This window comes from Carcharodon carcharias, chromosome 20 (genome assembly GCF_017639515.1).
Source record: "Carcharodon carcharias isolate sCarCar2 chromosome 20, sCarCar2.pri, whole genome shotgun sequence".
Taxonomy (NCBI): domain Eukaryota; kingdom Metazoa; phylum Chordata; class Chondrichthyes; order Lamniformes; family Lamnidae; genus Carcharodon; species Carcharodon carcharias.
The window spans coordinates 24,478,619-24,491,815 of NC_054486.1; the positions used below are offsets into that span (position 1 = coordinate 24,478,619).

The 13,197-nt window shown below is 47.9% G+C and overlaps 1 protein-coding gene across 1 annotated transcript in view; it reads left to right on the forward strand.

Moving 5' to 3' along the window:
• Positions 1 to 13,197, forward strand: part of itpka (inositol-trisphosphate 3-kinase A) — a 77,482-nt gene that overhangs the window by 52,221 nt on the left and 12,064 nt on the right. The window contains exon 3 of the mRNA XM_041214742.1: positions 1,212 to 1,425. Within this exon, the coding sequence (XP_041070676.1) occupies positions 1,212 to 1,425 (214 nt within the window). The remainder of the gene's footprint in view (positions 1 to 1,211; positions 1,426 to 13,197) is intronic.

A 13,197-nucleotide genomic window follows, 5' to 3' on the forward strand; every position in this document is an offset into this window, starting at 1 on the left:
GAGGAGAGAGAAGCTCAACAGGATTGGGAGTGCGGAGGGAAGGGCTGCTTTCCAATTCCCCCAATTCTGTCCAGAGCCCCTCCTCCTCCCACTCATGCCCAGAACCTTACCCCCTGCACTGCTATCTGGGACAATCCTCACAGGTGCTGGCTGTGGCCTCCTGCCATCAGATGCCTGCTCTCACCCACCCCTGGCAGGCTGCCCATCTGACTGGGTGTCGGGCAGGGCTCTGCAAAGATTCGCTTTAATGAGGCCCTGCCATTAATGTTGGAAGGCCCTGAGCATCGCCCGCCTCACTGGATTTGTTACCCGCTATCGGGGATCCCCCTCACCCTCCTTGCCCTCCCTCCTGCTAATCATCGGGGGCCAGTGTGGGCACTTCACTGTCAATGCCCACGCTCACAGAGCGAGACTCACAAAGCAGACTCCAAGTTGGGACATTGAGCCATAAACACAATGAAGGTCCGAGGGAGCTTCTTCACTCATCTGCTGCTGGTGGTTTAAGGAGTCATGATGACTATAAAAACCTACATTGTTGACAAATCTTGTGATTGTTAGCTCTGTAAGTAAGTTGCCAACTCTCCCTTGTTCTAGAGTCTCCAGGAATAAAAGATTAATCTCCAGGACACTGGTGGAAGCAATCTGAGAGAAAAATCACAGGGATATTAAAAAAATAATTTTCTCTCAATGCTGTTGTTTATTCGATTTTTAAATATTTCTCCCTATGTACCCTATTGAACCTTTTAGTCTTATTAAACACCTCAATTAGACCATCCCTTAACCTTCTACATTCAAGGGAACACAAGTCTGCTCTAGGATATCTATCCTCAGAATTTAAACTTTTTTTTGACCCTGTATCATCCTGGTGAAATATAGAGCAAACTTCATCAATGTGGATGAATTGTGATGAATGAAACCAGGAGGGGGGGGGGGGGGGGGGGGGGGGGGGTTGGTTGGTAGGGGGGGCGGGGGTGGTTGTGCGGTTGGGGGTGGTGGTGCGATTTGGTCAATGATTAAATGACATGGTGGGGGGACATGGTGTGTAACGCCATCCTTGGGGAAACAAGGAGGTTCTGATAACGATCCTTGAGAGGATCACAAGCAAGCATGGAGCACTCCTGCACTCCTCGTTGACACCTGGAAGTGTTACAGGACATTGCCACGAATGCGCACACATGCTAAAATGGTGCCTTGTTCTGTTTGTCACTTAGGTAGTTTCAAGGCAGGAGATGGTGGGAGGATCCTGAAGAAGTACAGTGAGAACGAGAAGATGTGCTTTGAGCAATTAAAAATGGATTCACTAGCTCCCTTCGTACCCAATTACCATGGCGTTACTAATGAAGAAGGAGAGTTGTATATTCAGCTGGACGACTTGCTGGCTGAGTTTGATAATCCATGTGTCATGGACTGTAAAATGGGAATAAGGTAGGTGACAATCTGTATCAGCATAGGTGTTTCTGATGAACTGGAATCAACAAAGACTTGCATTTAAATAAAAACAACCCCCCACAGGGCCACCTGTCACTTGTTTCTATGTTGTGCTTTCACAGAGCGCTGACCCTTGTTCTGCTATTAACACATTCTGCTATCTTACCTTTATGCCACTATCAGCGCCTTCTTTAGTCTTTAACACTCCCTTTGTCTTGGGTCCATGACATCTTTGTCAATCTCTCTTGAGGTCCCTGACTTTCTATTTTGCTCCACCTGCTCCACCCACTCTTAAAAAGTATAAAATCCATCACATTTCTATCTCTCTTAGCTCTGAAGAAAAGCCATACAGACTTGAAACGTTAACTCTGTTTCTCTCTCCATAGATGTTGCCAGAAATGTTGCGTTTTTCCAGCATTTTTGATTCTTATTTCACATTTCCAGCATGCGCAGTACTTTGCTTTTAACTAGCATTTAAATGCCCTGTTTGCAGCCAAAGAAGTGCTTTTGAAGTGTGGTTACTGTTAGGAAATGTGACAGGCACCTTTCTGCTTTCAGGATATGAGTACACCTGACTTCTGTGTTAAACCAAACACCAGGGTTTTTAATTCATCAACAAACTTAGATGAAAGGTCAAGGTTCAGAGTGCAGGCACAATCTCTACTTTTTCACGATGGCAACAGCCAACATGTACGTTTATTCTCTTTCATTCTAATACACAGCATGATAACCAGTTGCTCTGGGAGCAAGGCAGAGACCATCTGAAGTGACATTGAAAATTGATTATCTCAGTCCTCTCCTGGCCAGTCTCCCACCTCACACCCGGTATAAACTTGAACAGCCTAAAACTTCTTTCATTATGCGCTCTGGTACCGAGTCAGGTTCCCTATTCACCTTTGTGCGTGCTGATCAACATTGTTTTCAAATTCTTCCATGGATTCGCATCTTCCTATCTCTGTAACCTTCTCCAACTATACAACTCTGAGATATCTGCACTCCTCCACATCTGGCCTCTCGAGCACCCCCGATTTTCACCTCTCCACCACTGGTGGCCATGACTTCAGTTGCCAAGACCCCAAGCTCTAGAATTCCCTCTTTAAACATTTTCAATTCTCTACCTCTATCTCGTCCTTTAGGACATTCCTTAAAACCTACCTCTTTTGCCAAGCTTTTGGTCATTTGACCTATTCATTTCCTTATTTGGCTCACTGTCACCTTTTTTTTTTGACTTGCAGCCCTCTGTAGCGCTTTGGGAGGCTTTACAACTTTAAAAGTGCTACATAGATGCAAGTTATTGTTGTTAAACTGGGACCAGCCCAGCAAACCGTTGGACTAGGGCAGACCAGTGACCAATTAGACTGGGACTAGTACAGTGACTAATTAGACTGGGATCTGCATAGTGAGCAGCTGGACTGGCAATAGTAAAAGGGCAAGATGGAATATGATTGTCAAAGTGACTTGCTGCTCTGCAAATGATACAGAGTACCCAATTCAATCAACAAGCCTTCCATTTACACCGAGCCCCCAAGTCACTTGAGTTTGCAGTGTGTTTAGAAGCTGATTGGAGTATTTATCAGTCATCTCATTACTCTGTAACAAGATCAACTGAGGCAACAATCACAAATGGTTTAGTTTCTTGAATCTGTGATCACCACCACCCCCCCTCCTCCACACACACAACCACAGGCAACTAGCAATTCTGTTTTTGCACTGCAGCTTCCAGGTTATCTCTCTGATTGGCTGGTTTGTAGAATGCTAGCTCACCCAGCAGAGATAAGAGGAGTGTAGTTGACAATGATGTAGATTCTTATCAGTGCCGGATCTGTGTTTCCCCTCTAGGACACCACTGCTTGGAAACCTCAAGAATCTTATTGAACATGTTTGCTTCTATTGATCCCACTGAGCCTCCCTGTTATTGTTATTTTTGAGTTTTCACATTTTCTGTTATAAATTTGGTCCAAGGCACCATGCTAGAACAGTCTTCATGCACCAGCATCTGAAACGCCTCCATAAACATGGTGGTCTGGACGGAATATATGGAAACACAAGTGTCCAGCGTTTATTCGTCATGTAAAGAGTCAGCAAACTTTGATCAGCACTGCACCTTCAGTTGGAATGCATGAAGAAAGCAGCTTGCCTGGACCTCTATCTCATCTTTCAGCCCTTACAGAGCAGCTCAGGGGTCTCGCCTCTGAGCCAACAGTTGTGGGTTCCCAAGTTCACCCCAGAGTCATAATCCAGGCTGACACTTCAGTGCAGCACTGAGGGAGGGCTGCATCATTGGAGGCCCTGCCTGCCATTGCAGGTGGATGTAAAAGATTCTCACGGCCTCTATTTCAAGCAAAAGCAGGGGCTTTCTCTGCAGCGTTCTGGACAGCTTTCAGCTTTAAAGACAGTGACGTGCATTTGAACTATTGGAATGTAAGAAAAATAGCAGTTAATATGTGCACAACAACAGTTATGAAATAAATGAGCAGGTAATCTGTTTTTAGTGATGTTTGTTGAGCAATAAATATTGGTCGGCATAATGGGAGGCCTCCCCTGCTGTTTTTCTATTAGTGCCATGGGACCTTTTACATCCACCTGCAAGAGTAGATGGGGCCTCAGTTTGATATTTTACCTGAATGGCAGAATCTCTGACAGTGCTACGCTGAGGTGTCAGTCTGGATCATGCACCCGAGTCCATGGAGTGAGGCTTGAACCTCTAACTCAGAGCTGAGGTTGCAACCACCTGAATCCTAAGCCTGCTACCCTCTCACAACAGTCAGCAATGGAACTGGGAGTGAGCCCTGCGCCTGAAATGACTGAGCTGCAGTGACTTCATGGGCTGAATCTTGCTGCCTTGGTTTTCAAAAGAGGGACGGGACCAATTCCAGGTCTAGGCCCCAATGGTTTATGAAGGCCATCCGCCCATGAGATCTTACTAGGAGTAGCTAATTAACCAGCTGCCTCCAGGACTCCATCCAGTTAAGAGCGGCAGGAGGGCTGTCCAGGAGGGAGGACCAATGGGAACGCCTGAGGCCCTGGGTGACTAGCAGCCCCAGTCAGAAAAGGTGGCATTGCTGATGTAGGCGGGAGACCTTGAGGGCATCTCAAGATGGAGGCACCGCCTGAACAGTTCAGAAAAAACCGAGTAAACTGTGACCAAAACTGCCAGAACATCATTGCGGAGGAGAACCTCTCCATGCGTTGCTGGGTAGTGGGGGGAGGGTGGTGGTCCTGCGGCTACAACTGTGGCCCTCTGGGATTTGTGGCTCCAGGGGTTTGAGGGGGGAAAAGTTAAAGGAGACCTTGCTGGTCCTTTCTCCCTTGGCTGCTGCCATAGGGAGGTCACCTCCAGGCATTTGCTGGGATTCAACCTTGAGCCAGTAAGATCTTGATGGGACCACCAATTTGCCCCAAAGTAGGGACCTAGTTGCTTATAATTAACTACCAGCCATTGGCAGGCAGGCAGCTGGCACCAGTGCCACCCCATCTTTGGCAAGGTCGCCTGGATTTTGGTCGCTGTCCCGCCTCCATACCTGCCTCAGCACGGCCAGGACGTTTCTGTCCCACATCTCTCCAGGTGGGAAGTGGGAGCTCTTTAGCAGCCCACCCAATCCATGGGCTAAGTTCTGATTCTTGTGTGGCCCTGATGGATCAAAAGGCCCCTTCCTTGTTCCATTGCCTCAGCTGTTATTTCAGATGGAAGGCCTTTGTGTAGGCCTGAAGCCTCCCCCTTACAGGCTTGCAGAAGGACAACATCCACAATTCCGCTCAGTTCTACGTTCTTGGAGTTGCCCATCTGTGCTCATGTGGCTTGAGCCTGGCTTGCTAAATATGATGTGTAGGGCCGATTTCCGGCAGAGCGTTGTAACAGCACTCTCAATTAAGATGACATTTAGAATCTAACCACAGTTAACCCTGGCGAAAACACCAGTAAGAAAGGACTTAAATAGATATAACACTTATCCTGTGTCAGCTGTGTTCAGTTGGACTCTCGTGCCTGAGTCAGAAGGTTGTGGGTTTAAGTCCCACTCAAGAAATTTGGGCGTAGAAATCGACATTCCAGTGCAGCACTTTCAGATGTGGTTAAACTGAGGCCCCTGTCTGCCCTCTTTGGTGGACATAAAAGATCCCATGACGTGATTCCAAAGCAGAGCAGAGGGAATTTCTCCCTGGAGTCCTTGTCAATATTCAGTCTTCACCAACATCACAAAAACGTTGTATCTGGTCCTTTTTGCTGCAGTTGGTGGGATCTTGCTGTGCGCAAATTGGCTGCTGCATTTCCTACATTACAACAGTGGCTACTCTTCAAAAGTACTTCATTGGCTGTAAAGTGCTTTGTGCTTTACAGGCGCTACATAAATGCAAGTCTTTTTTTTCCTTTCTTGATCTCAGGACAGTCTGAAGGGTTTTAACAGCCAATGAAAATCTTTGTGTAGACACTGATGTAATGGACAGAATAACAAACACCCAATTTGGGGTATATCAGAGTTACAGTGAGGGGTGTGGGTATATCAGAGTTACAGTGAGGGGTGTGGGGTATATCGGTGTTACAGTGAAGGGTGTGAGGTATATCAGTGTTACAGTGAAGGGTATGAGATATATCAGTGTTACAGTGAGGGGTGTGGGGTATATCAGTGTTACAGTGAGGGCTGTGGGATATATAAGTGTTACAGTGAGGGGTGTGGGGTATATCAGTTTTACAGTGAGGGGTGTGGGATATATCAGTATTACAGTGAGGGGTGTGCGGAATATCAGTGTTACAGTGAGGGGTGTGGGATATATCAGTGTTACAGTGAGGGGTGTGGGGTATATCAGTATTACAGTGAAGGGTATGAGATATATCAGCGTTACAGTGAGGGGTGTGGGGTATATCAGTGTTACAGTGAGGGATGTGGAGTATATCAGTTTTAGAGTGAGGGGTGTGGGGTATATCAGTATAACAGTGAGGGGTGTGGGGTGTAACAGTGTTACAGTGAGGGGTGTGGAGTACATCAGGTTATAGTGAGGGGTGTGGGGTACATCAGTGTTACAGTGAGGGGTGTGGAATATATCAGTGTTACAGTGAGGGGTATGGGGTATATCAGTGTTAAAGTGAGGAGTGTGAGGTATATCAGTGTTACAGTGAGGGGTGTGGGGTATGTCAGCGTTACAGTGAGGAGTGTGAGGTATATCAGTGTTATAGTGAGGGGTGTGGGGGATATCAGTGTTACAGTGAGGGGTGTGGTGTATATCAGCGTTACAGTGAGGGGTGTGAGATATATCAGCGTTACAGTGAGCGGTGTGGGGCATATCAGTGTTACAGTGATGGGTGTGAGGTATATCAGCGTTACAGTGAGGAGTGTGGGGTATATTAGCGTTACAGTGAAGGGTGTGGTGTATATCAGTGTTACATTGAGGGGTGTGGGGTATATCAGTGTTACAGTGAGGGTGTGAGGTATATCAGCGTTACAGTGAGGGGTGTGGGGTATATCAGTGTTACAGTGAGGGTTGAGGGGCATATCAGCGTTACAGTGAGAGGTGTGAGGTATATCAGTGTTACAGTGAGGGGTGAGGGCCATATCAGTGTTACAGTGAGGGGTGTGAGGTATATCAGTGTTACAGTGAGGGGTGTGAGGTATATCAGTGTTACAGTGAAGGGTGAGGTGCATATCAGTGTTACATTGAGGGGTGTGGGGTATATCAGTGTTAAAGTGAGGGGTGTGGGGCATATAAGCGTTACTGTGAGGGGTGTGGGGTATATCAGTGTTACAGTGAGGGGTGTGGGGCATATAAGCGTTACTGTGAGGGGTGTGGGGTATATCAGTGTTACAGTGAGGGGTGTGGGGTATATCAGTGTTACAGTAGGGGTGTGAGGTATATTAGTGTTACCGTGAGGGGTGTGGGGTATATCAGTGTTACAGTGAGGGGTGTGGGGCATATCAGCGTTACAGTGAGAGTTGTGGAGTATATCGGTGTTACAGTGAGGGTTGAGGGGCATATCAGTGTTACAGTGAGGGGTGTGAGGTATATCAGTGTTACAGTGAGGGGTGTGGGGTATATCAGTGTTACAGTGAGGGGTGTGGGGTATATCAGTGTTACAGTGAGGGGTGTGGGGTATATCAGCGTTACAGTGAGAGTTGTGGGGCATATCAGTGTTACAGTGAGGGTTGAGGGGCATATCAGCGTTACAGTGAGGGGTGTGGGGTATATCAGTGTTACAGTGAGGGATGTAGGGTATATCAGTGTTACACTGAGGGGTGTGAGGTATATCAGTGGTACAGTGAGGGGTATGGGGTATATCAGTGTTACAGTGAGGGGTGTGGGGCATATCAGTGTTACAGTGAGGGGTGTGGGGCATATCAGCGTTACAGTGAGGGGTGTGGGATATATCAGTATTACAGTGAGGGTGTGAGGTATATCAGTGTTACAGTGAAGGGTGAGGTGCATATCAGTGTTACATTGAGGGGTGTGGGGTATATCAGTGTTAAAGTGAGGTGTGTGGGGCATATAAGCGTTACTGTGAGGGGTGTGGGGTATATCAGTGTTACAGTGAAGGGTGTGGGGTATATCAGTGTTACAGTGAGGGGTGTAGGGTATATCAGTGTTACAGTGAGGGTTGTGGGGTATATCAGTGTTACAGTGAGGGGTGAGGGCCATATCAGTGTTACAGTGAGGGGTGTGAGGTATATCAGTGTTACAGTGAGGGTGTGAGGTATATCAGCGTTACAGTGAGGGGTGTGGGGTATATCAGTGCTACAGTGAGGGGTGTGGGGCATATCAGCGTTACAGTGAGGGGTGTGGGGTATATCAGTGTTACAGTGAGGGGTGTGGGGTATATCAGCGTTACAGTGAGAGTTGTGGGGTATATCAGTGTTACAGTGATGGTTGAGGGGCATATCAGCGTTACACTGAGGGGTGTGGGGTATATCAGTGTTACAGTGAGGGGTATGGGGTATATCAGTGTTACAGTGAGGGGTGTGGGGCATATCAGTGTTACAGTGAGGGGTGTGGGGCATATCAGCGTTACAGTGAGGGGTGTGGGATATATCAGTATTACAGTGAGGGTGTGAGGTATATCAGTGTTACAGTGAGGGGTGTGGGGTATATCAGTGTTACAGTGAGGGTTGAGGGGCATATCAGCGTTACGGTGAGGGGTGTGGGGTATATCAGCGTTACACTGAGGGGTGTGAGGTATATCAGTGGTACAGTGAGGGGTATGGGGTATATCAGTGTTACAGTGAGGGGTGTGGGATATATCAGTATTTCAGTGAGGGTGTGAGGTATATCAGTGTTACAGTGAGGGGTGTGAGGTATATCAGTGTTACAGTGAGGGGTGTGGGGCATATCAGTGTTACAGTGAGGGGTGTGGGGTATATCAGTGTTACAGTGAGGGGTGTGGGGTATATCAGCGTTACAGTGAGAGTTGTGGGGTATATCAGTGTTACAGTGAGGGTTGAGGGGCATATCAGCGTTACAGTGAGGGGTGTGGGGTATATCAGTGTTAAAGTGAGGGATGTAGGGTATATCAGTGTTACACTGAGGGGTGTGAGGTATATCAGTGGTACAGTGAGGGGTATGGGGTATATCAGTGTTACAGTGAGGGGTGTGGGGCATATCAGTGTTACAGTGAGGGGTGTGGGGCATATCAGCGTTACAGTGAGGGGTGTGGGATATATCAGTATTACAGTGAGGGTGTGAGGTATATCAGTGTTACAGTGAGGGTTGTGGGGTATATCAGCGTTACAGTGAGTGGTGTGGGAATATCAGCGTTACAGTGAGGGGTGTGGGGTATATCAGTGTTACAGTGAGGGGTGTGGGAATATCAGCGTTACAGTGAGGGGTGTGGGGTATATCAGTGTTACAGTGAGGGGTGTGGGAATATCAGCGTTACAGTGAGGGGTGTGAGGTATATCAGTGTTACAGTGAGGGGTGTGAGGTATATCAGTGGTACAGTGAGGGGTATGGGGTATATCAGTGTTACAGTGAGGGGTGTGGGGCATATCAGTGTTACAGTGAGGGGTGTGGGGCATATCAGCGTTACAGTGAGGGTTGAGGGGCATATCAGCGTTACAGTGAGGGGTGTGGGGCATATCAGCGTTACAGTGAGGGGTGTGGGATATATCAGTATTACAGTGAGGGTGTGAGGTATATCAGTGTTACAGTGAAGGGTGAGGTGCATATCAGTGTTACATTGAGGGGTGTGGGGTATATCAGTGTTAAAGTGAGGTGTGTGGGGCATATAAGCGTTACTGTGAGGGGTGTGGGGTATATCAGTGTTACAGTGAGGGGTGTGGGGTATATCAGTATTACAGTGAGGGTGTGAGGTATATCAGTGTTACAGTGAAGGGTGAGGTGCATATCAGTGTTACATTGAGGGGTGTGGGGTATATCAGTGTTAAAGTGAGGTGTGTGGGGCATATAAGCGTTACTGTGAGGGGTGTGGGGTATATCAGTGTTACAGTGAGGGGTGTGGGGTATATCAGTGTTACAGTGAGGGGTGTAGGGTATATCAGTGTTACAGTGAGGGGTGTGGGGTATATCAGTGTTACAGTGAGGGGTGAGGGCCATATCAGTGTTACAGTGAGGGGTGTGAGGTATATCAGTGTTACAGTGAGGGTGTGAGGTATATCAGCGTTACAGTGAGGTGTGTGGGGTATATCAGTGCTACAGTGAGGGGTGTGGGGCATATCAGCGTTACAGTGAGGGGTGTGGGGCATATCAGTGTTACAGTGAGGGGTGTGGGGTATATCAGCGTTACAGTGAGAGTTGTGGGGTATATCAGTGTTACAGTGATGGTTGAGGGGCATATCAGCTTTACACTGAGGGGTGTGGGGTATATCAGTGTTACAGTGAGGGGTATGGGGTATATCAGTGTTACAGTGAGGGGTGTGGGGCATATCAGTGTTACAGTGAGGGGTGTGGGGCATATCAGCGTTACAGTGAGGGGTGTGGGATATATCAGTATTACAGTGAGGGTGTGAGGTATATCAGTGTTACAGTGAGGGGTGTGGGGTATATCAGTGTTACAGTGAGGGTTGAGGGGCATATCAGCGTTACGGTGAGGGGTGTGGGGTATATCAGCGTTACACTGAGGGGTGTGAGGTATATCAGTGGTACAGTGAGGGGTATGGGGTATATCAGTGTTACAGTGAGGGGTGTGGGATATATCAGTATTTCAGTGAGGGTGTGAGGTATATCAGTGTTACAGTGAGGGGTGTGAGGTATATCAGTGTTACAGTGAGGGGTGTGGGGTATATCAGTGTTACAGTGAGGGGTGTGGGGTATATCAGCGTTACAGTGAGAGTTGTGGGGTATATCAGTGTTACAGTGAGGGTTGAGGGGCATATCAGCGTTACAGTGAGGGGTGTGGGGTATATCAGTGTTAAAGTGAGGGATGTAGGGTATATCAGTGTTACACTGAGGGGTGTGAGGTATATCAGTGGTACAGTGAGGGGTATGGGGTATATCAGTGTTACAGTGAGGGGTGTGGGGCATATCAGTGTTACAGTGAGGGGTGTGGGGCATATCAGCGTTACAGTGAGGGGTGTGGGATATATCAGTATTACAGTGAGGGTGTGAGGTATATCAGTGTTACAGTGAGGGTTGTGGGGTATATCAGCGTTACAGTGAGTGGTGTGGGGTATATCAGTGTTACAGTGAGGGGTGTGGGGCATATCAGTGTTACAGTGAGGGGTGTGGGGCATATCAGCGTTACAGTGAGGGGTGTGGGATATATCAGTATTACAGTGAGGGTGTGAGGTATATCAGTGTTACAGTGAGGGTTGTGGGGTATATCAGCGTTACAGTGAGGGGTGTGGGGTATATCAGTGTTACAGTGAGGGGTGTGGGAATATCAGCGTTACAGTGAGGGGTGTGGGGTATATCAGTGTTACAGTGAGGGGTGTGGGAATATCAGCGTTACAGTGAGGGGTGTGAGGTATATCAGTGTTACAGTGAGGGGTGTGAGGTATATCAGTGGTACAGTGAGGGGTATGGGGTATATCAGTGTTACAGTGAGGGGTGTGGGGCATATCAGTGTTACAGTGAGGGGTGTGGGGCATATCAGCGTTACAGTGAGGGTTGAGGGGCATATCAGCGTTACAGTGAGGGGTGTGGGGTATATCAGCGTTACACTGAGGGTGTGAGGGATATCAGTGGTACAGTGAGGGGTATGGGGTATATCAGTGTTACAGTGAGGGGTGTGGGGCATATCAGTATTACAGTGAGAGGTGTGGGGCATATCAGCATTACAGTGAGGGGTGTGTGATATATCAGTATTACAGTGAGGGTGTGAGGTATATCAGTGTTACAGTGAAGGGTGAGGTGCATATCAGTGTTACATTGAGGGGTGTGGGGTATATCAGTGTTAAAGTGAGGTGTGTGGGGCATATAAGCGTTACTGTGAGGGGTGTGGGGTATATCAGTGTTACAGTGAGGGGTGTGGGGTATATCAGTGTTACAGTGAGGGGTGTGGTGTATATCAGCATTACAGTGAGAGTTGTGGGGTATATCAGTGTTACAGTGAGGGTTGAGGGGCATATCAGTGTTACAGTGAGGGGTGTGAGGTATATCAGTGTTACAGTGAGGGGTGTAGGGTATATCAGTGTTACAGTGAGGGGTGTGGGGTATATCAGTGTTACAGTGAGGGGTGAGGGCCATATCAGTGTTACAGTGAGGGGTGTGAGGTATATCAGTGTTACAGTGAGGGTGTGAGGTATATCAGCGTTACAGTGAGTGGTGTGGGGTATTTCAGTGCTACAGTGAGGGGTGTGGGGCATATCAGCGTTACAGTGAGGGGTGTGGGGTATATCAGTGTTACAGTGAGGGGTGTGGGGTATATCAGCGTTACAGTGAAAGTTGTGGGGTATATCAGTGTTACAGTGATGGTTGAGGGGCATATCAGCGTTACAGTGAGGGGTGTGGGGTATATCAGTGTTACAGTGAGGGATGTAGGGTATATCAGCGTTACACTGAGGGGTGTGTGGTATATCAGTGGTACATTGAGGGGTATGGGGTATATCAGTGTTACAGTGAGGGGTGTGGGGCATATCAGTGTTACAGTGAGGGGTGTGGGGCATATCAGCGTTACAGTGAGGGGTGTGGGATATATCAGTATTACAGTGAGGGTGTGAGGTATATCAGTGTTACAGTGAGGGGTGTGGGGTATATCAGTGTTACAGTGAGGGTTGAGGGGCATATCAGCGTTACAGTGAGGAATGTGGGGTATATCAGCGTTACACTGAGGGGTGTGAGGTATATCAGTGGTACAGTGAATGGTATGGGGTATATCATTGTTACAGTGAGGGGTGTGGGGCATATCAGTGTTACAGTGAGGGGTGTGGGATATATCAGTATTTCAGTGAGGGTGTGAGGTATATCAGTGTTACAGTGAGGGGTGTGAGGTATATCAGTGTTACAGTGAGGGGTGTGGGGCATATCAGTGTTACAGTGAGGGGTGTGGGGTATATCAGTGTTACAGTGAGGGGTGTGGGGTATATCAGCGTTACAGTGAGAGTTGTGGGGTATATCAGTGTTACAGTGAGGGTTGAGGGGCATATCAGCGTTACAGTGAGGGGTGTGGGGTATATCAGTGTTAAAGTGAGGGATGTAGGGTATATCAGTGTTACACTGAGGGGTGTGAGGTATATCAGTGTTACAGTGAGGGGTGTGGGGCATATCAGTGTTACAGTGAGGGGTGTGGGGCATATCAGCGTTACAGTGAGGGGTGTGGGATATATCAGTATTACAGTGAGGGTGTGAGGTATATCAGTGTTACAGTGAGGGTTGTGGGGTATATCAGCG